The 26795-nt window shown below is 45.9% G+C and overlaps 4 protein-coding genes, 2 long non-coding RNA genes and 1 pseudogene across 7 annotated transcripts; 5 read left to right on the top strand and 2 right to left on the bottom strand.

Moving 5' to 3' along the window:
* Positions 1–1114: 1114 nt before the first annotated feature.
* Positions 1115–4578, bottom strand: LOC9644795 (protein TPX2). Its single transcript, XM_024689835.1, has 19 exons — positions 4317–4578; positions 3992–4253; positions 3820–3931; positions 3658–3753; positions 3502–3602; positions 3376–3454; positions 3264–3326; positions 3153–3215; positions 2997–3094; positions 2869–2947; positions 2759–2824; positions 2618–2698; positions 2481–2537; positions 2312–2431; positions 2094–2260; positions 1929–2037; positions 1820–1879; positions 1661–1755; positions 1115–1597 (listed from the first exon to the last, which is right to left on the bottom strand). Exons 1-19 carry the CDS (start codon positions 4456–4458, stop codon positions 1432–1434), a joined length of 2016 nt encoding a protein of 671 aa, XP_024545603.1. The 5' UTR covers positions 4459–4578; the 3' UTR covers positions 1115–1431.
* Positions 4579–4652: 74 nt separating this feature from the next.
* Positions 4653–6490, top strand: LOC9644794 (annotated as a pseudogene).
* Positions 6491–6567: 77 nt separating this feature from the next.
* On the top strand, positions 6568–8735 carry LOC9644793 (UDP-galactose/UDP-glucose transporter 2). Its single transcript, XM_002984617.2, has 8 exons — positions 6568–6888; positions 7007–7175; positions 7285–7313; positions 7370–7571; positions 7629–7871; positions 7919–8020; positions 8076–8183; positions 8244–8735. Exons 2-8 carry the CDS (start codon positions 7041–7043, stop codon positions 8490–8492), a joined length of 1068 nt encoding a protein of 355 aa, XP_002984663.1. The 5' UTR covers positions 6568–6888; positions 7007–7040; the 3' UTR covers positions 8493–8735.
* Positions 8736–10912: 2177 nt separating this feature from the next.
* Positions 10913–11844, top strand: LOC112351606. Its single transcript, XM_024689767.1, has 4 exons — positions 10913–11018; positions 11073–11174; positions 11229–11280; positions 11366–11844. Exons 1-4 carry the CDS (start codon positions 10960–10962, stop codon positions 11693–11695), a joined length of 543 nt encoding a protein of 180 aa, XP_024545535.1. The 5' UTR covers positions 10913–10959; the 3' UTR covers positions 11696–11844.
* A 60-nt stretch (positions 11845–11904) lies between these two features.
* On the top strand, positions 11905–13863 carry LOC112351573 (pentatricopeptide repeat-containing protein At4g02750-like). The gene has a single exon (XM_024689682.1). The coding sequence runs from the start codon at positions 11905–11907 to the stop codon at positions 13861–13863; it is 1959 nt and encodes a 652-aa protein (XP_024545450.1).
* Positions 13864–14628: 765 nt separating this feature from the next.
* On the bottom strand, positions 14629–15701 carry LOC112351609. 2 transcript variants are annotated; one of them, XR_002994185.1, is made up of 3 exons: positions 15384–15701; positions 15171–15332; positions 14629–15117 (listed from the first exon to the last, which is right to left on the bottom strand). It is a non-coding gene; the product is annotated as an uncharacterized LOC112351609 (long non-coding RNA). The 2 variants fall into 2 exon arrangements; XR_002994184.1 differs by having other exon boundaries at positions 14629–15332.
* An 814-nt stretch (positions 15702–16515) lies between these two features.
* Positions 16516–17575, top strand: LOC112351612. The gene is made up of 2 exons (XR_002994187.1): positions 16516–17429; positions 17480–17575. It is a non-coding gene; the product is annotated as an uncharacterized LOC112351612 (long non-coding RNA).
* The last annotated feature ends 9220 nt before the right edge of the window (positions 17576–26795 follow it).

Here is a 26795-nt window from a genome sequence, read left to right as displayed (position 1 = left end):
CGTGAAATCTCCATGCCCGATCTCATCGACGATGCGGTGCTGGAGAAGATTATCCACTACTGGGAGCACGGTGGAGACGTCCGGACGATGTTCTCGAGCTCCGATGAGCTACTCCAGCTCGTGGACGTGAGTTTCCATTTTTTTCTTCTGGAATTCTTTCTTACTTCTTCTCACAGGCTGCGATCTATCTCCAAGCTCAGTCACTCAAGCACGACCTCGCCATCGTCATCGAGCACGAGATTTGCAAAGACAGCAAGACAGTGGCGGACGTTCTTGAGAGGCTCGGGCTCATCCACGAGACACTCACCGCGGAAGAAGAACAAGAGCTCCTGGAGCTCCTGCGACTCGTAAGAACACCTACAGGCATGCTCACTCACTCCAGTAGCTTCTAGCTTACTTCACACTCTTACTCAATTCTCTCACTCACATTCTTTCGAGATTTCTTTCCAAAAGGTATAAATTTCATCTCACGACATCAAACTATCTATCTTCTCGCTACCACCACCGCACGAAACGATCACGCCATCGTGCCAGACACCACAGCTCCACGACAGATCGCGCCACCGGGATTGGGAGGACAGATAACTTTCAAAGCCGAGGCCTTGAACCGAGCTAAGTTTTTGAAGTTCAGGCTTTCTGCAGAATGAGTGATGTTGGAGAAGACTGAATAACTTCAATCGGACAGAGGATGGAAGATTAGATCTTGTCCTCAGCGATCTGGCTGAATCTAGCAAAATCAAAATACGGGATTTGTTTTGTACTGTACATGCAAATACGAATGTCTGAATTGATTTGGAGTTTTGGGCGCAGCGCGCGCGCAAATCGGAGTGTCGGAAGCGGCTGCAGTTCTTCTGCCAGGTGTTGTTCTTCGCGACAATCTGCTCTATTGCTTTGCAATCTCAAACACAACCGGTGAAGGAAAGTATTTTGAGCCAGATTTGATTGGTTAATTGGTGCTATTAGTACTGCTGCTGAATTAACAAATTTTTAATCGTTAAGCACTTTGAGGGTGAAATTAGCCGAAGCAGTTTTATATTACAAATATATTAATTTACACTGATTAGTAGTAAATGAATTATAAATACTATGGCGGGTGCCACCACAAAATTCACTGTTTGAGATATAAGCATCAAAAACTTCAAATATCTGGACAGTTAATGAATTTCACAAACAGGATGCAAAGGAGTTTTGTAGTGATTGGCTGCGTTCCTGTCCAAGACTTAAGAGCCTAGTCAAACATTGGTCAACTCTAAGTCAAACCATGCTTCCCAACTTCTTGGAACGCCGACGTCAAGCTCTTCTTTGACAACGCAGTGTTGGCTTCGTTCGCAAATCTTGAGCGCCCGCTGCTCGATCGATAGCGAAGATCGATAGCGAAGTGGCCAGAGAGATCCAGCCAAGATGGATGAATATCTCGATCCGTCACTGCTTTTACCTCATCTGGGCCTTCTTTTGGGCGCTCATCGTGGAAGCCCGCCTCAGCTCCACGGATCTTCTTCTCTCGTTCGATTGCCTCTGCTGCGTCGATTGCCTGCGCTCTTTCCGGTCGAGAACTCTTAGCCGGGGTGATATAGCTCGCGTCGGTTCTCTTTTGGATCTGCAAACGCGAGAGAGAGCTTCATCAGCGATGGGGAGAGGGAAGGCTGAGTGAGCTACGCACCTGTGCGGAACGAAAGGTTTGCCAAAGACAGGCATGGGCCTGGCTAGCGGGATCATCTCTCTTCGAAGAGCTTTCACTAGTTTGCCTTCTTCTACCTGTAATTTGGTAGCAGCACTTGTCAAGAGCTGCAAAGAGAAGGAGAAACGCGCTTATACTTACTCTTCTCGCAGCCTCGAGTTCTTCCCTGATGTGCTTGTAATGATTTTGCTTCTCCATCACCTAGCAGCCATGAATGAGCAAAAATGCAGTGAGCATGTGATTCACATACCTTTTTATCGAATTCTGCCCGCTCTGCCGCACGAGCTTCAGCTCGGAAACAAAACTCTTGGACCTCAGTAAGAGGAGCGCGTGATCGTTCAGGCATAAAAACGAAGTCACTGAAAAACAAAGAAAAAGAACGTGAGATGAAAACGCAAGGGGTGATGAGACTTACAAGACTGGAGCTGGTTGAGCATGGAATTGCCTCATTGCCGCTTCTTCAAGCTCAAGTCTGGCGAGCTCCTCGGCTTTCCTTTGAAGTTCTTCTTCGTGTCTCACAAGGCTTTCAAGTTCAAACGGCTCGGGTCTCGTGCAGTCCTTCGGTTGTGGCTTTGGTGGAATCTACAGCAAAAAGAAGAAGGTGAGGCCAGCCACGGGGAAGTGCATACATACCGCTGGAATGTCCGTAGTGAAAGGAAGAGGATTTGCTTTAGGGACTCTTAAGTTACGCTCCTCTAGTTCTCGCTCAAACAGCTCTTGCATGAACCTCGTTTTGTTTGCTTCTCCACGATGCTGTCAAGAGAATACGGAGATGAGTGCACTAGCAGTTTCTTTCTCAAACCTCTGTCACAAGGTGGAACGGACGAGGTACAGTTGGACCCGCTGGACAATGTGCCTCCTGAGAATGGAGTGAAAGCTAATCAACACCAAGAGCAGCAGAATTACTAGCCTAGTCAAGGCATTGTGTGCTTTACTCACCTTTTCGAGCTTTTCAGTTATAGTAGTATCATGATCATTAGATGGATGTTGACATCGCTCATCAGTAGCAAAATGAAATTCCTACGAAGGTCAGAACCGTGAGAGAAACGACCGTGAAAAAAGTTAATGACAAACTCTTACCACCGGGACTGTAAGTTGGCGCTTTTGACTTCTGAAAATGCCCAGATCGCCTCGGCTTTCAAAGATCTGAAAAAACATGTGAGATGATGAATTTGCAAGCAGTTTCACACCTTCTTGTTCAGAGGACGTGCTTTGAATTTTGGCACCTTTTGTAGTTCCTCTATTTCCATTTCCTCTCTGCTTTTCACCCTGCATAGCAAATGTTAGATACAAATGCATCGATCCAACTAGCGCCTACTTTGTTGGACGTGCTCTGGCAGCTGTATGAAGTTGCGGCTCACGAGGTTCTCTGAGGTCGCCGGGAGCAGACTTCCGTCTCTCATTTACATCTGACACCTGTCATACAAGCCAAATCAAACAAAATTCGAACCATTTCGGTAAAATATGTTCTTACCGAAGCCTCCGATGCAGAACATATGTGTTGCAAGGCACGTTCCGTAGTTCTCAAATGGAACTCCTAAAAATGACATATGGAATTTTGATCTAGTCAAGTTTTACAGTATACCTGGAACTCTGGTTGTTGTGCATTACGTTTTGAGATAGCAGGAACATGAGGAGCTTCAAAAATCTGAGACACAGACGTTATGATATAGAAACTGTGAATACTAGTACAGTACCTTCTTATTCATCGGTCGGGCTTTGAACTTCGGAATTTTTGCCAACATTTCCTCTTCAAGTTCAGCGGTGCTTTTAACTCTGAAACAGTCACCATTGTAGGGTCTGGCAGAAAGAAATTGGTCTACCTTGGGGGCCGAGCTCTATGAGAAGTTTCGAGTTCCGGTTCTTTTGGTACTGTTAGCTTCAGTGCCGACTTTTGATGTTGCAATAAAGAAGTGGACAACTCCTAGTCATACCAAAGCCATAGTTGTTAGCCACGGCACATGCAACCATCAAATTACCTGTTGAGAGTGATTACGAAATCTCTCAGGGGTTTTAATCTGGAACTTTAGAACTTTCTCGGCCAGCGACATGAAAGGCGAACCCGGTTTTCCTCCCTGGAGCAAATAAAAAGGCAATCACCAGATAGTGCTAAACAGTAACATCAGAAGCGAATGCATTACCTGCTTTACACATCCGGTTTCCACCTTTTGTTTCTTGTTTGCGTTTTCATCCGTGCCCATCACCATCTCGATACTCTTTTTCATCTTCTTCACTACAGTATCTCGAGCATATCTAAGAAAATTAAAGACGATCAGTCAGCTCCAGTGAGAATCTCAGAGAATCCATCCATACCTTGTCAAGCTTCGCATTGAATTCTTAGGCGCCGTGAGAGCCTGGCCATGCTTGCTAGCGTTGGAACAAAGCGGCCGCTTAAACGGCGTGGTTGTAGAGGGGCAATCCACAACATTCACAGAGATTTCCTTGAGCGGGCTTGGCTTTGGAACTTCTATCACGGTTGCTGGCATCACTTTGACTGGCGCTGGAGCCATGTTTTCAATGTCGTCCATGGCGCTGCTAGGGACAGCCTCACTGCCATTCGCCTTGTCCGCGTGAGCTGTGGATCTCACCTTAGCATCCGAGAAGAAAAAGAGAGGCAGAGAGATCGAAGGTCACTTACGCGAATCCTCGTAGCCCCTGGCGCTCTCAAACCAGTGCTCCGCCTCGTCAATGTCCATCTTCGACTCGCCGGCGACGAAATCATGGTACCTAGGCGCAGAGAACTCGTATTTCGGATCAAGAACAAACTCCTCGCTCGCCATCGAGCCCGAAATCTCGACGATCCTCACTCACACTCCAGCTCCCCCGATCGATCAGAACAACGGCTACACAAAACCTAGTGAAGATCGCGGCCGCGGACTCTCGAAAGAAGAAGAAGAAGAGATAGGGTTTCTACCCGTTCGACAAAAGCCCCAAGTTAAAAGTTTCAACGGTCATTTCCGTACAATCTCTTTTAGGGTTCTTCACGGCAGTGCCCTAGCTATGGCGGAGGAGGCTTCTCTGGCGCCCCGGAGAGTCGCGGCGCCGCCCAAGCGATTCGTGCGGCAACAGGTACCTGATAGCATTCTCAATGATCCGCGCTTGAGAGCGGCGATCGCCAGGCTTCCGTCCAACTACAATCTGGAGATCCCGAAGACAGTGTGGCGGATCAAGCAGGCAGGGGCGCGTCGCGTCGCGCTCCAGCTCCCAGAGGGCTTGCAGATGTTTGCGCTCCCGCTGTGCGATATCCTGGAAGAATTCGCGGCAGTGGAGGAGTGCTTCGTCCTCGGGGATGTGACTTACGGGGCTTGTTGTATCGACGATCTCACTGCCGCTGCTCTTGGTGCCGATTTCCTCGTCCACTATGGCCATAGCTGCTTGGTTCCGATCGACGTGACACAGGTTCCCAGCCTCTATGTGTTCGTGGACATCCAGATCGACGTCGAGCATATGATCGAGGCTCTTAAGTTCAACTTCGAGGCTGGAAGCCGGCTTGCTCTCTGTGGAACGATCCAGTTCTCTTCGGCGATCCACTCCGCGAGGATGGGGGTGGTGGATTTTTTCTCGGAGGTGGTAGTGCCGCAAGCAAAGCCTCTCTCCGCTGGAGAAGTTTTGGGATGTACAGCGCCGGCTATTTCAAAAGGCTCGGTCGATGCGGCGGTGTTTGTAGCGGATGGAAGGTTCCATCTCGAAGCTTTCATGATCGCAAACCCGGGGCTGAAAGTTTACAGGTATGATCCATACACAAAGGCTTTGAGCAATGAGGAGTATGATCAAGCAGGGATGAGAAAGGCGCGTAGAGCAGCTATAGAACAGGCGCAGAGAGGGAAGAGCTGGGGCGTGATCTTGGGAACTCTAGGCAGGCAAGGGAATCCACAGATACTCCGCCACCTCGAGAACAGGCTAGCCGAGAGAGGGGTCGTCTACAAGGTGTTTCTCATGAGCGAGATGTCCCCGGCCAAGATTGGACTTTTGGAAGAAACCATCGATGCATGGATCCAGATTGCGTGTCCGAGGCTTTCGATCGATTGGGGGGAGGCATACGGTCGTCCGCTGCTCACTCCATACGAGGCGGAAGTTGCTCTGGGTTTCACAAGGCCGTGGTGGAAGAGGTGTTCTCCGGGGAATGAAGGCCATTTGGATTGTTCGTCATCGTGCTGCTCCTGTGGTGACAAAGACGTTCTGGGTGATTATCCTATGGATTACTACGCGAGAGATGGCGGGCCTTGGAACTCGGTCTACAACAGGAAGCCAACCAAGGCGAGATCGTGAGCGGCGACTTTTTCTACGAAACGATGGTACAACAAACTTAGAATCAACGCGATCGTCACGGAATCGTCGTCAGAGAATCGCCAGTTCGTCACTCTCTGGTAAGTTCACCATTTTGTTTTCGCCGGACAGGGTTGTTCTAACGAAATCTGAATCCACAGCTCGACGATCTCTCGGCAAAGTTCACTGGTTACTCGTGCTCCGGTAAATCTTCGTATTTTCCTGCAGGGAGTGACTGGGACGGAGTTTCGGTTTTAACTGCATTGTTGATTTACTACTTATACTGCCGCTAAAATTTTTCCGAAAAATTCAGGGACACTCCAAATCGATCAAAGCATCAAAGTCAAACTTCGGGTACACACGATCCAAATCTTGGAAGAACAGAAGCTGCGATTCCATTTCCATCGAACAAGCAAGGAGAATGGTGCTAAAAGAATCGACATAATCGCACTTAACTAGTGGTATAAGCAGGGATTAGCGGCGTGGTGTTTGAAAGTTTCTCACATTATGGCCTGGTCCAAACGAAGTTTTCGAAGTTTCCCCGTTCTTGCCACGTCGGCGTCCTTTATAGTTTTAGGCCGGCCCTTTTGTCAATGGATGCTCCTTGCATTGCGCCATAGGGTTCCCGCTAGCCAGGGGAGGCGGAGGATTGCTCGCAGATAGAAGCGATCGATTTCTTTTTGTTGCCGCAGCTACCAGCGCACGCATCTAGGAAGGGGAAGCGCAAGCGCGCAGCGACCGATCGATCGCTCGCGCTTTCGATCGCATATTTCGCGATATTTCGTGCTCTGCATGCGCCGATCGCGTGTGCGCTACAGGTACCGAGCATCCCGGATCTATCCTTGTTTTTGTTTTGAAATATCTGGCGCCCGGAGCACAGCATCGGCGCTGCTCGGCGCGTCCGTGGATTCTCTGCGGTTGAGAAGCTCTGGAATACCGTTAAGGTGAGTGATTTCGGGCATTTCTCTGGAATTTCTCTCTGGAATCTCTCCTATCTTGCTTGAATTGGATTCTTGCCATGCGCTTTCTTTCTTTGATAGTGATTTATTCTTCTCTCTGAAGGCGATAGTTCCTAGAGGCGCTCGGGCGGGCGAGAATGGGGCAGCCTGCTCCGGAAGATAATGTCATTACATTGCTCGGGATTACTCTCACTGGCAGGCCCCGATGGATCCAGCTCTTGATTTGCTCGGCGGGATTCTTCTTTGGATACACCGTGAACGGCCTTTGTGAGGTGCGTGTGTGGCAATCAGTATCAGTGCTCCCTAGCTAGACCAGAGGCGTTTAGTTCATCATTTTTTTTTCCTGTGCCCTTTTCAAACTTTTTCTCCAAATTTTTGCAGGAGTACGTTTACAATCGCCTCCAATTCAGGTTTGTGAGCATCTTTGTTTGAGGGACTCTTGGCTGATGTTTTTTCTATGTTACAGCTATGGCTGGTACTTCACCTTCGTCCAGGGATTTGTCTACCTCGCGCTGATTTTCTGGCAAGGATTTCGAGTGAAGCATGTCTTGAACCCCTGGAAAACGTACATCAAGCTCTCTGCGGTTCTGATGGGATCTCACGGGCTTACAAAGGGATCGCTCATGTTTCTCAACTATCCAGCGCAGATAATGTTCAAGTCCACCAAGGTTTGGTTCTGGTTTGTTTTTCTTTGTTAGCTGCTTACGTGGGCGTGACACAAGCAGGTTCTACCGGTGATGATAATGGGCGCTTTTATTCCTGGCTTACGACGAAAATATTCATTCCAGGAGTATGTGTCGGCAGTGATGCTCGTTGTTGGACTCGTGATATTCACGCTGGCGGACGCTCACACTTCCCCCAACTTTCACATCTTTGGAGTGATCATGGTAGTGGGAGCCCTCGTGTTGGACTCATTCCTGGGCAACTTGCAAGAAGCGATTTTTACCATGAACCCAGCAACGTCACAGGTACATTCACCTCGCAAGATAAATATTATAATGCTGGTGCCTTCCAGATGGAGATGTTATTCTGCTCGACAGCAGTGGGCCTTCCATTCTTGATCCCGCCGATGGTTTTGACTGGCGAGGTCTTCAGAGCTTGGACCTCATGCTACAATGTAAGCACTAGTAACTGTGTTCCTCCAAAACTCTAAAGCTTTGTTACTTGGGCAGCATCCATATGTTTACCTGGTCCTTGTGTTTGAAGCGATGGCAACGTTTATAGGCCAACTCTCCGTCCTCTCCCTCATTGCCCTCTTTGGAGCTGCCACCACCGCCATGGTAAGTCACGCTCTCCATTTCACATATTCGTTTACACTATAGCTGGAATCGTTATCTCAGGTGACCACAGCGAGAAAGGCAGTGACTCTCTTGCTATCATACGTGATCTTCACGAAGCCAATGACCGAGCAGCACGTAACGGGGCTGCTGCTAATCGCCATGGGAATCATCTTAAAGATGCTCCCGGAATCGTCCTCTAGCGCGCCCCCGCCAAAGCCGTCACCTCAGCGTCCCTACACAAAAGTCTCCCAGCACGAAGTAGAAGACGGCCGAGAATTTGACGAGAGACGAGTGTCGGAAAACGTGTGACAAAGAGACACGCGCAAGAGAACTAACAAAGAGACAACGAGGACGACCGGGTCACGCAGGAAGCTCGTGTACAAATTGGAGATGGTGGCCGGGTGAATAATGCTGGTGGATGGCGTGAGGGAGATTCTTTGATTTTTGAAGGCTTGTAGTGTCAAGAATATACCCAGAATAACCAAGTATATTCTAAAATGCAGTATACTTATTGTGATCAAGCAAATTATTAAGCTTAAATTTTTCGTTTCATTAGTTTGTAGGCCCTGGAATCAAGAACTCCTCAATAATGTAGATGAGCTTAAACACTGCCTTTATGTGAGCATTTCCCCAATGCTGAATGTGCTAATGATTGTAGGCCATGTATGTGTAAAAGTTTTAAAGTTCTTCCCAATGATTAATTGAAATTAACACTCACCCCATAGTTGCCAATTCCCAGCCAACTTTGACAATAGTGATGGCCTGGCTGAAGCTTTGGAAAACAATGGAAGTGGATGTATTTTTGTACTTAGAGAGCTTCTTCAACTTTTGAGTAGAAATTTAATTTAATTCTAAAACATTTTTAGAAAAATATCTCAAAACTCAATTTTGCCATCACAATAACTAATTGTTGTATCTTAGAATTTGGATTATCATTTATATTTCTTACCTCTATCTTTATAAAAACCATTTGCAAGCATTTAATTCAAAACTGCAAAATCTTGAATTACATTATATTACAATACTTAATAGTTATTTTTTTAATTTTAGATATCCTCCTAATGTTGAATTTTTGACTCATGTTGAAATCAAATTTACCATTATCATTGTCTATAACTCATTTTTATAATTTACAAAAAATTTAGGGCAAAAAATTTTATTTATAATTTTTATAATTTAATTTTTTAAACTATCTGTTTACATTTTATTATATAAAAATTACCAAAACTTGAAGCTGTGACTCATCAGCATCAGATCGATCTTTCTATGACCTTTTTGTTAATTAAAAAAAAAGGTAAAAAGTCTTAACACAGTAATTAAAACTATTAACTCTACTTTTACCCTAGTTGTTACCATTTTTAAATTCGGTTGCAAAGCCCAAGAAAACACTTTTTCTAAAGTGCAGGAGCTCCTTGAAATAACTTATAATTTTTATATATATTTTTTTTATTTTCATATTTATTATTAAAACACTTTAAATTTAAAATAAGTTAAAAATTAAAAATTTAACCCTAAAATCTTTCTAAATTATAATAATGAGTTATAAAAAATGATGGTGATAAATCTGATTTTGAAGTGTTTTTTAACTAAAATTTTGGGGATCTTAAGGCTTTGGCATGTTATTATATACAGTTATATTTAAGTTTAAAAATGTCTTTTATATCTATATATATAATTTAAAGTATTACTATCTCAAATAAAATAAAAATTCTAGTGGCAGTAATCATAATAGATCAGAATATTTCATTTTTTCTTATGTATTAGAAAGTTTTTTAAATTTTATTTGATTATATATAATTTAATCAATATTTTTGTTTCTACATATTAAAGAAAAAGTGCAAGTGAGTTATATTAATAGCTACACAAGAAAATAGTTATAGAAGTATTTAATAAAACTTAATACAATAAAAAATTAATAAATAGATTTAGTGTGCATGTAAATATATTTTATAAACATTAGTTCAAACAATGCAAAATATTTACTTTTCTTATAAATTATTTATAATTAAAATTTTATTAGATAATATTTTTAAATAAATGATACAAAAAGCTACAGTGTTATTTAAATATTTTAATTATTGTACATAATAAATATATGTAATTTTCTATATTAGTTTTTTATGAATAAAGTGATTTTATTTTTAAATTAATTTTTTCCATTTTAAAAATAAAAATTTATAAAGTTTTAAAAGATCCTATATAAAAAGATTCTAAGCAAGGTTGATCTTGACTATTCAGCAATGTATGTTTAAATATAATGCCCAAAAATTTTAGTAACATATGTGTTAATTAGTTTAGTGAAGTGCCATATATTTTCTACAATAGTGAAATTTCTAATACTTAACTATTTTGTGGAAAATATAAGTAAAGAGTTGTGCAATATAAAATTATGCCAAATCAGGCATTATTGTTTAACTATTTTAAAATTTACATTCAATAAAATAGTAATTTACATTTTATAGCATAAATTAAATTTTTTTTAGAATGTTTCATGAACGGAGCTTTATAACTATATTCAAGAATGATTGGTATCCTAATGAAATGCAATTAGAATTAACAATAATTATAATTTTTTAAGAGAAGTTTAAATAATTTTTTAGAGGTTTTTCTATTAAAACATTACAGTTAATTAATATTAATACTATTACTCATAGTAAAGTTTAATCAATAATATTTTATTAATATCTTTTGTTTTGATTTAACAAGAATAGGTTTTTCGTACATGTTAGTACGGACAGAAGCAGGGTTCTTGAGCAACTAGGTAGGGCAGAAGAGAATGGGGAGCCGCGGCCGTCCTGGTCAGCTGCGCGTCCAAGCCTGCTTCAAATGCAAGAGGTAAGCGTTCGATCGATCGCTCCAGCGCCAGGTTTCAAAGACTTGATCTTCCAGAAAGGGGCATATGGCGTGGGAGTGTGAAGAGGGCGTGATTTGTAGCAAATGTAAAGAGAAAGGGCATCACCAGCGAAACTGCAAGAACGTTACCTGTCACAAGTAAGCATCCTTTTCCTCGTTTCGCTCATTCTCCAATGGTTCTCCCTCTCTCAGGTGTAAGAGGAAGGGCCATACCTCGAATTTCTGCAATGATCCAGACGTAAGGGTGAGTGATCTTCATTCTTTCGTCCTCGATCTTCCTTTTTCTCGTGGATAGTTGCTGATTAGACGTCGCAGAATCACATTTACAGGCAAGGGAAGCGGAGAAGATGGAACTGCAGCTCCAACTCCAGCTCAAGCTAAGGGAGAAGCGAAAGAGCTCGCAGCAGCGCAAGAGCGACGTTGTCAGTCTCTGGGATGGACTTGGAGATGGCAAGAAAAAGAGGAAATCGTCCGGGGATGGTGTTGCTACCGCGATCGCTCCACCCAAGACGAGGAGGACGACGAGTGTGGCAGCTCCCAAGATCATCGCTCCCGAGCAGGAGAGCAAGAGCAGAGATTTTGGCCAAGAACTCAAAGCTGATCTCCAGCCCAGTTTGGTTTGCTACGATTTTGACGACGAGAGTGATTCTCCGGAGTAAGTAAATGCGCTCTTTTTTCCTGCTGTTTTGTCTCGGGGAAATTTACAGTGATTTTCTTTCTTACTTTGCATTCCTTGTATATAAAAAAGTGGTATGTACGGAGTATTTATTCTGTATGCTTTTGAAATAAAAATATTCGGTTTCTGGGATATTCGTTTTATGGTCAAGCATATGCTTTTTCTTGCTCGCGCGAAAATGGAGAGAGATAGATGAGGCTTCTCTTCCGCCGCTCGCGAGGAGCACGAAAGCGATCGCCAAGAGCTACTCCAGACGCGCCGCCGGATCCGCCATCGCGGAGCATTGGCCTGGACGAGGAAGATCGTCTTGGGTTCCTCCTGCGATCATGCCAGAGCCCCAGAGATCTTCCCCGCGGCCAGGAGCTGGAGCGAGAGATCTCGGCCAGCGGCTCCCACCGCCACAGCACTTACCTCGCCAATCTCCTCATCCAGATGTACGCCAAGTGCGGCCGCGTCGATCAGGCGCGCCGGATCTTCGATGGCATCGCCGCCAAGAACAGCTTCTCTCACAATCTCATGCTCAGGGCCTACGCGCAGAGCGATGGCATCGAAGAGATGGAGCGCGTCTTTGCGAAGATTGGAAACGGGAATTCCGTGGGCTGGAACACGATGATCGCAGCATATGCCAGAACCGGGCATCTGGATCTTGCGAGAGCTTTGTTCGATCGGATGGAGAACCGGGACAGCGTAACGTGGAACGCGATCGTCACGGGCTACGCGAGGCACGGGAAACTCACAGAGGCCAAGATATTGTTCGATGAGATGATCGATCCGGGCGTTGTGGCTTACACCGCAATGATCCAAGCGTATTCCCAAGCCGGGCACTTGCGTGGCGCGAAGAAGCTCTTCGATTCCATGCCGCTGGGGAGGAACTCCATGGCATGGGTGACAATGCTCCAGGGATTCGTGGAGTGCGGCGAGATGGCGGATGCTTGGAGCTTGTTTTTGAAGATCCCCCAGCGGGGAGTGGTGGCGGAGAGCATCGCGATCACAGCGGCAGTGGCGGGCGGAGATCTGGATCGAGCGAAGCGCGTGTTCTTGGCGATGCCCGAGAGGAATCTGGTGGCCTGGACGACGATGCTGGGCGGGTTTGCGCAGGGGCTGAGTCTCCGTGGCGCCAAGAGACTCTTCGATCGGATGCCCGCCTGGGGCGTCGCGAGCTTCAACACGCTGCTGGTGGCGATGGCGCAGTCCGGGCGGATCGAGCAGAGTTTGGTACTCTTCTCGGGCTTCCCGGAGCGTGATCTCGTCTCGTGGACGGCGATGGTGGCGGCGTATGCCCACTCGGGGTATGGCCAGCGAGCTCTTGAGCTCTTCCGGGCTATGATGGCCGAGGGGCATCACCCCGACGCCATCGCCTTCGTGAGCGTGCTCAACGCGTGCAGCCACATTGGGATTGTGGAGGAGGGCGTGCGCTGCTTCATGGCGATGGTGGCGGACTTTGGAATCGCCCCGTGGCGCGACCACTTCTCCGCCATGGTGGATCTCTTCTCGCGAGCCGGGCAGCTCCAAAACGCGCGGGATCTCATCGAGACGATGCCGTTCCTGCCCGACTCGATCGCCTGGGGCGCGCTGCTGGCAGGCGCCAGGACCCATCGCCGCCTGGAGTTCGCGGAGCTGGCGTCGGCGCGGGTGGCGGAGCTCGACCCGGAGCGCTCGGCGGCGCCGCTGGTGGCGCTGGCTGGGATGTACTCCGCCGCCGGGCGGGCCAGCGACGCCGCCAGGATCCGCGACGTGATCCGCGAGAGGGGGCTGAGCAAGCTCGCGGGATTGAGCTGCGTGGAGATTGGAAGGAGCCTCCACCGCTTCGCCGCCAGCGATTCGAGCCACCCGAGAAACGAGGAGATCCGCGCGGAGCTGGAGAGGATCCATGAGCTGATGCGCGAGGAGGGATACGCGGCGGATGCGGAGGTGGCGAGCGAGGCGCTCAAGCTCCACAGCGAGAGGATGGCGGTGGCGCTGGCTCTGATCGAGGAGCCGTGCTCGCGGGAAACTATCCGGGTGATGAAGAACCTGAGAGTGTGCTGCGATTGCCACACTGCTTTGAAGCTCATGGCGAAGATCTCCCAGCGGCGGATCGTGGTGAGGGACACCAGCCGCTTCCACCACTTCGATCGAGATGGGAGCTGCTCTTGCGGAGATTATTGGTAGTAAGATTCCCTTGCCACCTTTTTGCTCAAACTTTTGTTAGTAAATTAACTTTCTTGGTGATAAGCCTACCGCTAAGTGTTCCAGGGTGGTGCACTGCCCATTCTTCAATAAACCTACAGAGTCTGAGCAAGGACAGCCGAATCAAGTAGTGTCATTGAACAATTGGGACTAGACAGCAGCACCATCGTTTAGTTAAAATCTTGTTGGATTCTGAGAGCGGGAGGAGCAAATCCGAGGCCAGCAGGACAAACGGGCAGCCTGCTACGCACGACGCTTTCTACGCCACTTTCGTCTCCTCGTGTAAGACCCTCATCACCAGGCAAGGAGCCTTCTTCCCCACCAGACCTTGATGAGGAAGCTTGGGACGAGTACCAATCGTCCCCATCACCAGCCCCTCCTCCACCCATCTCAGTTTCTACTCCTCCAAGAATGAGTGGCACTGGCGGATCCAGAGGTGGACCACCACCGCTGCCCCTGCCAATGCCTCCTCTGCCAGGAAGGCGTTTTACACACATGAGGTATCCTTCTTTCGCCCATTGCGGGCAATGATGTGGACACACATCTCAATTCCTTTGAGACTGTTGGCATCACCAACCAAGAAGCCGATGAAGCCAATCGCCTTTGGTTCTTCCCTGCTACTCCAAGACGCTGCTCTGGAGTGGTATCTCCAAGCCCAGCATTCTGCACCAGCCAGTATTGCGACCTGGGACCTGCTTCGATCAGCCTTTCTCACTGCTTTTTGGCCTGTGGGATTCGCACAGCAAGTTAGTGAGGAACTTAACTACATTCGATTGCTGCCAAACGAAAGCTTACAAAGTTTTATCATCCGGTTTCAGTGACTAGTTGCTAAAAAGGACCCTCCTCCCAGCAAGGATGATCAGGTTTGCTTCTTCATGAACAGCCTGCCTCCCGAATTGGCTTTCTTCACGAAGGGCCAGACTCCCACAACACTTGCTGAGGCTATTTCCACAGCTTCCAGTCGGGAGCAAGCCCACGTGAGTATGGCTCACTTCCAACAGCCTTTCTACTCTGTTCCTTCAGTGCTTGGTGGTCCTCCAGTGATTCCGCCAACCTTTCCTCCCTGCAAACATCAGCAGCGTCACAGCGTCATCAGCCAGCGTCACAGGAGTTTTCTTTGGCTTTGCTTTGTTATCCTTTGCTTACTGATTTAGTGAGTTTATTTTTTCCTGGAACCGTCGATTACAGCTGCCTCTAGCAACATGTACTTCCTGCCGTGGCTACTTCCTCTCAACTCTGCCACAGTCACAAAAAATCTCCAAAGTATGTGATGACTTGAAAACACTCACCAAAAAAATGTCCGAGCTTCAGCTTAACTGGATTCGAGGAGTTTAGACACCGCCTCAACCCATTACTGAACGTGAGAATATCTGGTGTACTTGTTGCAAGGGATATGGACATTATCCCAGCAAATGCCCAAGTCTTGCACCAGCTTGAGTTAAGTGCCAGCACTGTAGACGAAATAATAACAGGTCAGAGCACTACATGTATAAACCCGGTACCTCGGCTCAGCCAGCTCCTCACATGCCTGCATGTCCCAGCTACCACGTCCAGCCCCAGCTCCTTCAAGATCTATCGCCACCTCTGGTTCTACAAGGTTATACACCCGATCTAGTACCCATTTATGCAGCAGCTCCAGCACGAACGAGTAATGGACCTGGAAGGGGTCAAGCTCGATGTCCAATCATCTGCTTTTGTTGCCAACAGCCTGGCCATATCACTCCCAGAGTATCCGAATGCATAAGCACCAATTGAGTACCAGCCCATCTGCGGCATCTGTAACATGCAAGGTCTCCATGCCCAAGACAACTGCCTCACCATCTCATCTGCTCCAAAAAATAACCCAGTAATCGACACAGTAAGTCGTCCAGCCCTGCTATAGCACGATTCCTGCCCTTGCCGTGGCCCATGCGGCTCAAACTGCACCCAGTTCCTCCCTACAGCTACTCAAATGCCAAGCATGGCATCTAGCTGCAAAAGCACAGCCCACCCATGCTGTTCCTGCCTTTGTTCCAAGTGCGTACCCTAATGCGGCAGTTACTCCAAGATTTGCAATCCAGTTTGAAGCGGTTCCCTCTCCCCCCTCACGAGACCCTAATTCTGGAAATGCCACCTCATCCCACTGCGCTTCACCTAGGGATCAAGGGGATTCGGTTAGCACCGACAAGAAAAAGAAATATTACTATATTCTCAATCTGGAAACACGTCTGTACGACATTTTGGGGGATCTGGAGCACCAAAAGCCACAAATTTCTTTTAGCCAACTTTTACATGCCGCTCCAGAGCTCCACAAGGTGGTTTCCTCTGCTCTCCATAGGCATTGAGAAATTGTTCTGAACAGTGCATGGCCCCTTGTCATCGACATGTCTGCTCCCACAATTAATGTGGACATTTCATGTAAGCAGCCCACCTTATAGTTGCTTACCAGATCTCACTTTACCTACCAATTACATCAACCATGTTGTTCTTTCCAGACTTCAGATCATGCTATTCTTGATCAGCCTGCTCCAGTCAATATTGGCAGAGAAGGAGAACAACACACTATTTAATTGGCAAGTAAGGTGACATCTGCTAGGCTGCTTAGTGGATGGCCACGAATGTCCACATTAATTGTGGGAGCAGACATGTTGACAAAGAGGGGCCACACGCTGTTCACAACAATTTCTCGATGCCCACAGTGAGCAGAGGAAACTACCTTGCAGAGCTCTGGAGCAGCATGTAGATGCTGGCTAAAAGAAATTTGTGGCTTTTGGTGCTCCAGATCCCCCAAAATATCGTACCGACGTGTCTCCAGATTGAGAACATGGCGATATTTCTTTTTCTTGTCGGTGCTATCCTCTTGATCCCTGGTCTCACGAGGGCGAGGGCGGAGAGAGAAGTGCTTCAAACTGGATTGGAGTAACTGCTGCATTAGGGTACACGCTTGGAACAAAGGCAGGAGCCGTATGGGTGGGCTATGGTTTTGCAGCTTGACGTTTGAGTAGTTGTAGGGCCATTGCGTGTGCAGTTTGAGCCACATGGGCCATGGCGAGGGCAGGAATCATGCCATAGCAGGGCTGGACGACTTGTGTGTCAATCACCGGGTTAGTTTTTGGAGCAGTGGAATGTCATGGAGGATTGCCTTGGCTGCCTTGATCACGACGAAGACAGTGAGGGTAGTTGTCTTGGGCATGGAGACCTTGCATGTTACAAATGCTGCAGATGGGCTGGTACTCAACTAGTGCTCATGCATTCAGACACTTGGGAGTGATATGGCTACCTGGAATACACAATACAAAAGAAGTAAATCCCTCGCACGATAGAAAACCAACCTTGGTGATTTTTCAAGATAATAGTGTTGCTTCCAGTAGTGCTTCTCCGCTCAATCACTATCGTCTTGCCATAGGGCAGATGATTGGATGTGGGGCTTGACCCCTTCCAGGTACATTACTTGTTTGTGCTGGAGCTGCTACATAAATGGGTACAGAGGTGGTGATGGATCTTGAAGGAGCTGGGGCTGGATGTGGTAGATGTGACGTGCAGGCATGCAAAGACCTGGCTGAGCTGAGGTACCGGTTTATACATGCAGTGCTCTAATCTGTAATTATTTCGTCTGCAGTGCTAGCATTTAACTTGAGCTGGTGTAGGACTTGGGCATCTGTTAAGATAATGTCCATATCCCTTGCAATGAATACACTAGATATTCTAACGTTCAGTAATGGGTTGAGGTGGTGTCTGGACTTCTCAAATCCAGTTAAGCTGAAACTCAGACATTTTCTTGGTGAGTGTTTCTAAGTCATCATATACTTTGGAGGTTTCTTGTGACTTTGGCAGAGTTGAAGAGGAAGTAGCCATGGCAGGAAGTACATGCTGCTGGAGGTGGCAGTAATCAATGGTTCCAGGAAAAGGTAAGCTTGCTGGATCAGTGAGTGAAGGATGTGCTTGTGATGCTGCTGATGTTTGCAGGGAGGGAAAGGTTGGCAGAATCACTAGAAGACCACAAAGCACTAAAGGAATGGAGTAGAAAGGCTGCTGGAAGCGAGCCATGCTCACGCAGGCTTGCTCCCAACTGAAAGCCATGAAAATAGCCTCAGCAAGTGTTGTGGGAGTCTGGCCCTTCGTGAAGAAAGCCAATTTGGGAGGCAGGCCATTCGTAAAGAAGTGAACCTGATCGTCCTCGCTGGGAGGAGGGTCCTTTTTAGCAACTAGTCGCAGAAACCAGATGATAAAACTTTGTAAGCTTTCGTTTGGCAACAATCAAATGTAGTTAAGTTCCTCACTAACTTGCTGTGTGAATCCCATGGGCCAGAAAGCAGCGAGAAAGGCTGAGTGAAGCAGGTCCCAAGTCGCAATACTGGCTGGTGCAGAACACTGAACTTGGAAATACCACTCCAGAGCAGCATCTTGGAGTGTAGCAGAGAAGAACCAAAGGCAATCAGCTCTTCTTGGTTGGCGATGCCAACAGTCTCAAAGGAATTGAGATGTGCGTCTGTATCATTGCCTGCGATGGGCGAGAAAGAAGGATACCTCATGCATGTAAAATGCCTTCCTGGCAGAGGAGGAATTGGCGGCGGCGGCAGTGGTGGTCCACCTCCGGATCCACCAGCACCACTCATTCTTGTAGGAGTAGAAACTAAGATGGGTGGAGGAGGGGCTGGTGGTGGGGATGATTGGTATCCTCGTCAAGGTCTGGTGGGGAAGAAGGCTCCTAGCTTGGTAATGAGGGTCTTATGTGAGGAGATGAAAGTGGCGTAGAAAGCGCCTGACGTCATGTGTAGTGGGCTGCCCCCTCGTCCTGCTGGCATCGGATTTTGCTCCTCCCACTCTCAGAATCCAGCAAGATTTTAACTAAATGATCGTGCTGCTGTCTAGTTCAATGAGACTACTTGGTTCAGCTCTCCTTGCTCGATCTCTGTATGTTTATTGAAGAATGGGTTTGGGCAGTGCACCACTGAAAACTATGGCATGCAATTCATAAAAAGGTGAGTTTTACTGTGGTAGATTTCACTCACAATACAGTGTGCATGTGGCAGTTTTCTATTGGTTCAGCATTAAATGTCATTTGGATGCCTCATGGATGCCCCATGGATCTTAGCCGATGGGTCAATGATGTCCCCATAATATGAACAATGTGTTACACATAGATGCCACATGACCCCATGACATGGGGATTCATCAGGTCATAAGGTTTAGGAGACACTTCCCTGCCTTAGCGCCTTGCTTTAGTGCTCTGTTATTCGGCATGTTTCTTGGTAGTAGATGTGCAAGGTAATTTGGTTTGCTATGAGTGGTTTGAAATGTTTTTGTAGGCAATGTTGGAAGTGGCTTTGATTTACTACTCGATTGTTCTTTATGGACTTTCAAGTTCCTACCATGAGTATAGTTCCCTCTCTAGTTTACTTCAAATTTGTGTCACTGAAACCTTTTCTTCCAAGTTTATTGGAAGACGTGGAGGAAGATGAGGTGGATGGCCTTCCATCCAATTTTAGTGATTTAGATTGTGGTTCCAGTATGGATAGTGACAACAATGCTCTCCTAGAGGTTTGCTTAGTTTCCAGCCTCCTAGATTCATGATTTACATGTTTCTAGGCCTTCTATAATTTTTTGCAATCGAGGGGATTTGGTAGTCCAGCTACATTTGGCACTTGGATGCACTTGAAGATCCTCGAGACTAAGACTACTGCTTACCTCGCATGCTATCTTAAAATTTCCAAGCCAACACTGTACAAATACATGCGGCTTGTCGATCCAAATTGGAGAGGTGTATATTACAAAGTACCACCCGAAGAGGTACTTCATCACATTCGAACTAACAATGCCATGAATCGAGGTGGCACAAACTAGGGGATTATCAATTCCCGATCTAGCTATCGAACTGGAGGATACCGATTTAGCCGACGCTAAATTCGTGAGGCTTTAGCCACTCACAATCCAAGTAGACTGGAACAAAGGCACATGACAAGGATTCGACGATGGATTTACAGGAACAAGGAGGCTTATGCACTTTGCCATATGAATTGTGAGTATTCTTTCATTTTTGCTTTTTTGTAAGCACATGTGGTAACATGTTTATTGTAGCATATTGCAAGCTTGTAAGCTATGGTTTCTATGTACATGCCATTATTTGTGGGGCAACTCATTATATTGTAGCTTGTGAGCTAGCTACCTCCAAATAATCCTATGCAATATTTAACACATATGCACAAGCTATTCGTCGATTTAGAAGGCCCAAGTGCATCTGGAGTGACAATGCTCCAGAGCACAATGAGGCTGAGAAGGACATGATCCACTGTTAGGGTCTTGAAGCTAAGAGCTTCATACGTGGGACATCAACACGTAATTAGGTACTCACAGTGTTAGAGTTTTTCCAAATAAGGACTCATAGGACTAAATCAAATTTGTTTTACAGCACATAGAGCATTTGTGGAGAGAGCTCTTTGAGTGCGGGTTTTATAAGCACTTTTTTGAGTCTATGGAAGATATAGGAATTCTCGATGTATCTAATCTATGGCACAACCAGAGTCTACATTGTGTCTTTGCTCTGTACCTCAAGAAGGATATTTCATACTGGGTTGCAACCTAGAACCTCCATGAGGTCCGTCCGTATCGATGTGGTGATTACTTCAGACCATCTCATGTTCTTGCAAACTTATTTCAACCGATGGAATGAGAGCTTGAGTAACAATTTTAGTAATGTTACAGAATTTCTGATAAAATGTGCTTTTGTAGGATTATGCTGACTATTGGTGGAAAAGATATTGAAGACCTTCCGGGACTATTTCTCTCTAATCTGGAAGGTGCAACTTTGTCAGAGGTAATTTTTAGAGCAAGAATACAACAATTTCTTTAAATCTATTTTATTGTGCTTGGCTACCTTACAGGCTCTTGGCACTGTTCGAAACTAGGCATTTTTTATGCATCGGGAGGGACTCAACTTAGACGAGCAATATCTACTTCATTTGGATCTAACAATGGAATGTGCAATGGCTGATGTTGCGGGTGTAGATCTACCACTTTACATCGAGAGTGCCTTGCCTACAGCAACACCAGTGAAGCGACGAGCTTTGGAAAAATTATACTTGGCCATACTCGAAAAAAATTGAGTGTTCTTTAGTGTACATTTCAAATTTAAATTCAATTCCTGATTTGTTCAATTTTAGGGTTCCCATGTTTGGGATTAGGGTTTTCACCCAGTCCCACCCATATTAATTGTGCCTTGGATATGGGGCAATTTCATTTTATGACATGATTTTGTCGATGGTTCGTTCGTTCTTCCAATCGATTCGTGTCATCTAACCAGAGGCAAGGCTTCTAGTGCACACTCCCCCGATTGCAGGACCACCCCCAAGCGAGAGCACCACAGCTGTGATGGTGGGTAGCTTCTCCTCGATCAGGTTTGCATAACTAGTCCTTTGTGGTTTCTAGGCTCGAAGCAAGAATGCTGCACGCCTCAACAGTAGTAGATACTATGCAGGAAACACCTCACAAGCACGCAGCTAAGCACTCGATGTTCCACAATCGGTACAGCCAACAATCCCACAAGACACATGCTAGCCACTTGATTTTCCAAGCTCCGCAGCAGGGACATCAACTCCAACAACATCCCATCCACAGCTCCTGACTACATTTGAGCAAGCAGAGTGCCGCCTAACATTGCATACATTGCAACATATGCAGAACCTTCAGCATGTTTCATTGTCCTCGCCTTCCTTGGAAAGTAGCAGCCTGAGCATTCCAAATGAGCAAGTCCGGACGTCTCATGCCCACGGTGTTGTCCAATCTGGAACGCTGCCACCAACACCAACTACAGGACGTGCTCACGAAACCCTATATAGTGCCACTGCTACCAGCCCCGCAACTCCACTAACTGCTACAACTCTCACAACTCCATCTACCGGTACAAGTGCCAGTACCTGGCCATCTACCTCATGAAGCAACAAGCAGTCTAGCTTGGTAAATTTTTCATTTGTACCCATTTTTTTTTCCATGTGTTTTTCTGCATAGGGTGAGTTGACAATGCCGCCACACTAGCGAGCTTATAGTTCCCCATCAGCATTCCACAACTACTCCCAAGGATCGACATCATCATCTAGTGGAGCTTCGACATCCAGATATGTTCAAGCTGACCCTCAAGGTGGGCTGCCATGTAAGCCACAGGTATAACATGACCCCATGCACTCTTCATTTTTTTCTTCTTTGGATTTGTTTAACTCATTTTTGTTTCACTGTGCTAGACTCTCTCACCACTTGTGGCTGCAGTGCACACCTATGCCGATAACAATTGGCAGTCCTTATCTTGTCGTCGTGGACGTCGTGGCAGTTGATCCAAAGTCATTGGTGGGATGTCGTCTACAACACCCTTGGTCCCTCGGCCGTTCACCACAGTTCTTGTCACCAAGTGGATTGCAATCCTGAAGACTTGTCATGTACACTTGTATGGGCGGAAAAGAGAGCCATCTGTGAAGGTGACAGAACTTGACGAGCTGGCAGTGGGCCTCCCAGAGTGTCTCATATGGGGTGGCTTATACTCCAGTATTCCTTTCCAACCCGGCACAGCCCAACATGTGATTCTACTATCACTCCAAGCCTCAGGAATCCAACCTTCATCCATGACCAACCCAGGAGCATTTATCTAGCTTGCAAGGAAGTCCAATGGTGGTGAGGCCTATGCCGAGTCTGCAAAATTTGGCCTCAGCTCTATTCGGCCTTGCTACTGGCCTCCTCAAACATCATGGGGAGACATCATGGGGAGCTATAGCAAACAAGGCCAATGACAATCAGGCAATAGTAATATACCTATACAATGTTATGGAGCATCTTACTGACAAACATTGCCTAAGTTATCAAAAGCAAGCCTGAGCACTCGAGGAGAAGGATGTTTGTGAATGTAAGTCATTTTTTTTCTTAAGTTCCCTCCTCACAAATATATGTTGTGGTCTTTGCAGTTGTAGCTGCAACAAATACCTTGACTGCAAATGATGATCCAAGGCCAACCACATAGGAACTAAACCCTTACGAGAATAATGAAGAAGAAGACTTTGCGGATGAAGAGGACATTCTTCTATTACCAAAAGAAACTCTCCCCACATAAGACAATATGGACATTAGCGGAGTCGAAGAACAAGGTGATGGTGGGGATGAACCACACCAAGGATCTCCGGAGACATCCTTGTCACCAGAGATAGTGGCTCCAGGCCATGCGACCAGTAAGAAACATTAACATAAATAAATATTTTTTTCATTTTCTAATTTCTAAGTGTAGATAAGCCAATGGTAGTGTATGACAGTGATGGTAGAGGCCTTGAAGACCATGGTGTGCCTCCACCCCCCTTTCTAGAGGGAAGTAGCTCCACTCCGTTTACTCTTATGGAGTTGCTTAACAACTTTTCTACAGTAGAGTAAGATAATTGAAAATTGTGCCATTCAAAATTGAACTAATGTTTGCATGTAGATTGTTGGAGCGTCAACAAAGATGGATTGATGCCACCAATGCATTTAATGAAGCTGTTTAGTTAACCACTCAGGATAGTGCTAACTTCATCATGCTGCAGCATGAGGAGGTTTCTACCTTATAGGATACCACCACAACCCTTGAGGTGAGGGCACAGGGGGATGCTAAAGTTCTCTCATAGGTGCAGTGGCTGAAACACAAGCTTCTTGGTTGCTTTGGCGTGGAGAGCACAAGTGATGAGGAGATGCTAGACGCTATTGCTAGACACTTTGAATTCCATTGGGTTGGCGGTGAAATATTTCTGCGGCGCGTGCTTTTCAACCAAGCCATGCCTCATTGGCAAGATTGGGAGAGTGTTCTCCTTAAGCTTGGCCTTTCAGAAGCACAGTACGAGGATGTGTTTTGTGACAACACAATCTAACAACTCCTTGCTGAAGTAAGTATTAATGTGCCTCCTTCAATTCTTGAGTCCACAATAGCATGGTTCATTGAGAAGAAGTATGTGTATCTATTTCTTAGCACTTAGTACCATCTTATGGTTTTGTGCAGGGACCTACGTAGGAATTGGGCAGTTGCACAACAATGGAGAGAACTATCTGACACTGCTGAAACACTGTATTGTAAGTTCTCTTGTTTTTGCATCGAGAAGGCCATGCTTCGGCCATATAGACTTGCTCATACACGTTTGAGGCTGTTTCGCATTCTGGTAAGCAATGGATTTCCTATGAATTGGAGTTACCTCACTTGTCCTTCTAGATTGCACCAAACAATGAATTTAGTTGTTTCCAATTCGCCTTCAATACTAATCTCCGCATACCGAATTACAAAGTGGTCTATGAGTATGAGATTGGAGGAGCTTTGGTATGGGAGGAATCCACAATAGATGTAGGTGGGCCACATGCAAAAGCCATTAGGGAGGCTGTTCGCCAGATTCCAGGATTGGTAAGTCTAATTTTCACTTGGCTCACTAAAGTAACTTTGTGTTATAGATGCATGGACTATTTGTGCTTAGGGAAGGAGCCACATATTGGCATCCCAGGATGCCAGTGCATCCTAGGATGTTGCGACAAGAAGAGCGGGATGTGGTAAGTTAAGTTTAAAGCACAAGTTTTATATGCTCCTCATTTCTATATGCACAAGCTATCTTTGTGGGATGGTTGCTATTCCAAGTGTTCGAATGTAATGCACAGGTATCTTGCGGGTGTACAATTGCAACATTGGCAATTGCAGTTGGAGAGGTTCCAAACAAAGATGACCGACGACTTGCCCGAGGAGGACTATATGAGATGGATCTCAAGGCATGCGCGCCGCATATTTGGAATGCACTCAACCAATTGCAAGGTGCATCAAGCCTAAAAGAGGAGGGTGATCGGCACAAGTCTGTGGATTCCATCCTAGAGAACCCTGCAATTACTGACTACAATGCGGTGCTTGAGTCTAGACTCACCGAACTTGGTGAAGGTTATGAGCAGGCTGTGGAGGCATGCGTGGCTGCGATGGTTTGGCATTATTTATTCATTAAGCCAAACGTAGTGGGAGACTTACTCCGAGATGGCTTCCAACACTCAATGCACATGGAAGCTCGTCAGAGGCCTTACAAGAGTCCAGCATTGCTAGGTGGGCTTTCACTCATTGGGACAGATGCTTTGTTATAGGTCTTTTGGGTAAGGACGATCATTCCTCCCGTGGAGTTCATCAACTGCCTGATCTTTGATCAAGACTTTGGAGAGAACTTCCGCAGTTAGATTGTGGACATCATTCGAGGTAACTATTTACTTTCACAAACAACTAAAACTCTTGTATATTTGAACATTTTATAGATATGAGCCCAAAAGAGTTATCCAAGTTCCATCACTTTGCGGTTGATTCTCTAGAGTTCCGACTGAGAGAGCCTATTTGGATCCAAGTTGAGAGACAGAGTACATCATGTACTCGATTTCTCAAGTTCTCCACATGTACACGAGAAGTTTTCTTCCCTTTAACATACCCGTCAAAGGAGTGGACCAAACACAAGATCCACCGGGCACTCCAAAATCCATAGAGCTTGTATGGATTGGGCTGATGTTGTAGAAGTAATGTAAACACTTTCACAATAAAAATAGATAATTGTCTTGAAATATGTTTCACACTTCGAAAGAGACTCTTTCCAGTTCATTGGCAAAGTTAAAGGTAAAAATATTCAAAATATTCCACAAATGCCTATTATAGGCACTTGCAGCCCTTGGTACCCTTTTGGCTTATGCTTGCCTCACTAAGGGTAATCACTATAGCTTCCAAAGCAACTCCCAATTTAGGTTCTGAGTCAAAACTATCGAGCTTGGGTGCTACATGATGCCCATCCTCGCTTGAGGAATTCTCAACCTGTTTCATGGTAGAACCAAAATCACCCTCTAGGTCTGTGAACTTGTCCTTGCTTGCATCTCGAGCAGTAACATATCCCTCGCTGTCGCTTTCTTCAGTAGGACCTTTCCCCTTAGTGATTGACACAACATTAGAAGTTGTCTTGGGCTGCCTTGTCAGAGGGATTGTTAAGCTTTAAGAGGAGGAGGCATCATATAGAATCCTTGGTCCTGTCCCCTGTTGGATCCATTGTTGTGCCTCAAAGAAGTCATAAAATCCTCTCCAGTTTGCCATGCCAGGAGGAAACCTAGAAACCTCAAACATTGCAAAAGGGTTAGACCATATAGGAAACTGTTACAAAGTACGAGCTTTCAATCCCTGAAAACTCTAGTTCTTCGGCTGCAGCGCATGGCATACATTAGATAGTTTTGCCCCATGCTTGGAAACCCTTTTCACAAATTTCAAAATTTGAAACGGTTATGATTGGAAAATATTGGAAGTGTCCATTGTCATTGCTCTTCTCACCTAAATGTTACTACATGCAATTGCAACTTCCATATTCTCAAATCTCCTTCAGCATGCTCCTCTTGAGAGAACTCTAGGTCCAATTTGAAACAATTATAATTGGAAAATGTTGAAAGTGTCTATTGTTATCTTGAATGTTACTACATGCAATTGCAACTTCCACATTCTCAAATCTCTTTCAGCATGCTCCTCTTGAGAGAACTCCAGGTCCAAATATCAACAATATGCATCTTTGCATAGTACACAATTGAAGTATGAGCCCCACCAATTTATCGAGTTGGTTAAACTTCAACCTACTTTTGAGTCATATGCAAATCTTCTAAGCATCATGGTACAAAACTCAAGTGTTGAGAGAGCTACATTGGAAATCAATGGCAACGAAAGATAAACTCAATGGGATCCATTAAAGACATGACTCTAGATAGTATATATCCATGGCTTTGCAATGGAGCTAGATGGAGTTCATTTACGCTTGTTATGAACACTATGTTAAAAGAGGTGTGCCAAAAAACACTAAACACTCACAACTTGGCATTTAAAAGCCTGGGAGTGAGCTCCCATCAACAAAATGTTGGAACAAAAGCAACACTTGCTTAATTCAATTCTTTTGCCATGAACG

This window comes from Selaginella moellendorffii, unplaced genomic scaffold (assembly GCF_000143415.4).
Source record: "Selaginella moellendorffii unplaced genomic scaffold, v1.0 SELMOscaffold_63, whole genome shotgun sequence".
NCBI classification, from domain to species: domain Eukaryota; kingdom Viridiplantae; phylum Streptophyta; class Lycopodiopsida; order Selaginellales; family Selaginellaceae; genus Selaginella; species Selaginella moellendorffii.
Note: the sequence above shows the minus strand (reverse complement) of the source record. Positions and strands in the feature narration are given on the sequence as shown.

Excerpts from the sequence above, each read along its gene's own strand:
- LOC9644795 (XM_024689835.1), bottom strand. The coding sequence starts at position 4,458 with ATGGCGAGCGAGGAGTTTGTTCTTGATCCGAAATACGAGTTCTCTGCG. Across the intron at positions 2,948-2,996 it reads GCCAGAGCACGTCCAACAAA|GGTGAAAAGCAGAGAGGAAA; the intron begins GTAGGCGCTAGT and ends TTTGCTATGCAG. Across the intron at positions 2,038-2,093 it reads GCTCAACCAGCTCCAGTCTT|TGACTTCGTTTTTATGCCTG; the intron begins GTAAGTCTCATC and ends TTTGTTTTTCAG.
- LOC9644793 (XM_002984617.2), top strand. The coding sequence starts at position 7,041 with ATGGGGCAGCCTGCTCCGGAAGATAATGTCATTACATTGCTCGGGATT. Across the intron at positions 7,176-7,284 it reads CCGTGAACGGCCTTTGTGAG|GAGTACGTTTACAATCGCCT; the intron begins GTGCGTGTGTGG and ends AAATTTTTGCAG. Across the intron at positions 8,184-8,243 it reads GAGCTGCCACCACCGCCATG|GTGACCACAGCGAGAAAGGC; the intron begins GTAAGTCACGCT and ends TCGTTATCTCAG.
- LOC112351606 (XM_024689767.1), top strand. The coding sequence starts at position 10,960 with ATGGGGAGCCGCGGCCGTCCTGGTCAGCTGCGCGTCCAAGCCTGCTTC. Across the intron at positions 11,175-11,228 it reads AAGAACGTTACCTGTCACAA|GTGTAAGAGGAAGGGCCATA; the intron begins GTAAGCATCCTT and ends TCCCTCTCTCAG. Across the intron at positions 11,281-11,365 it reads GCAATGATCCAGACGTAAGG|GCAAGGGAAGCGGAGAAGAT; the intron begins GTGAGTGATCTT and ends TCACATTTACAG.
- LOC112351573 (XM_024689682.1), top strand. The coding sequence starts at position 11,905 with ATGAGGCTTCTCTTCCGCCGCTCGCGAGGAGCACGAAAGCGATCGCCA.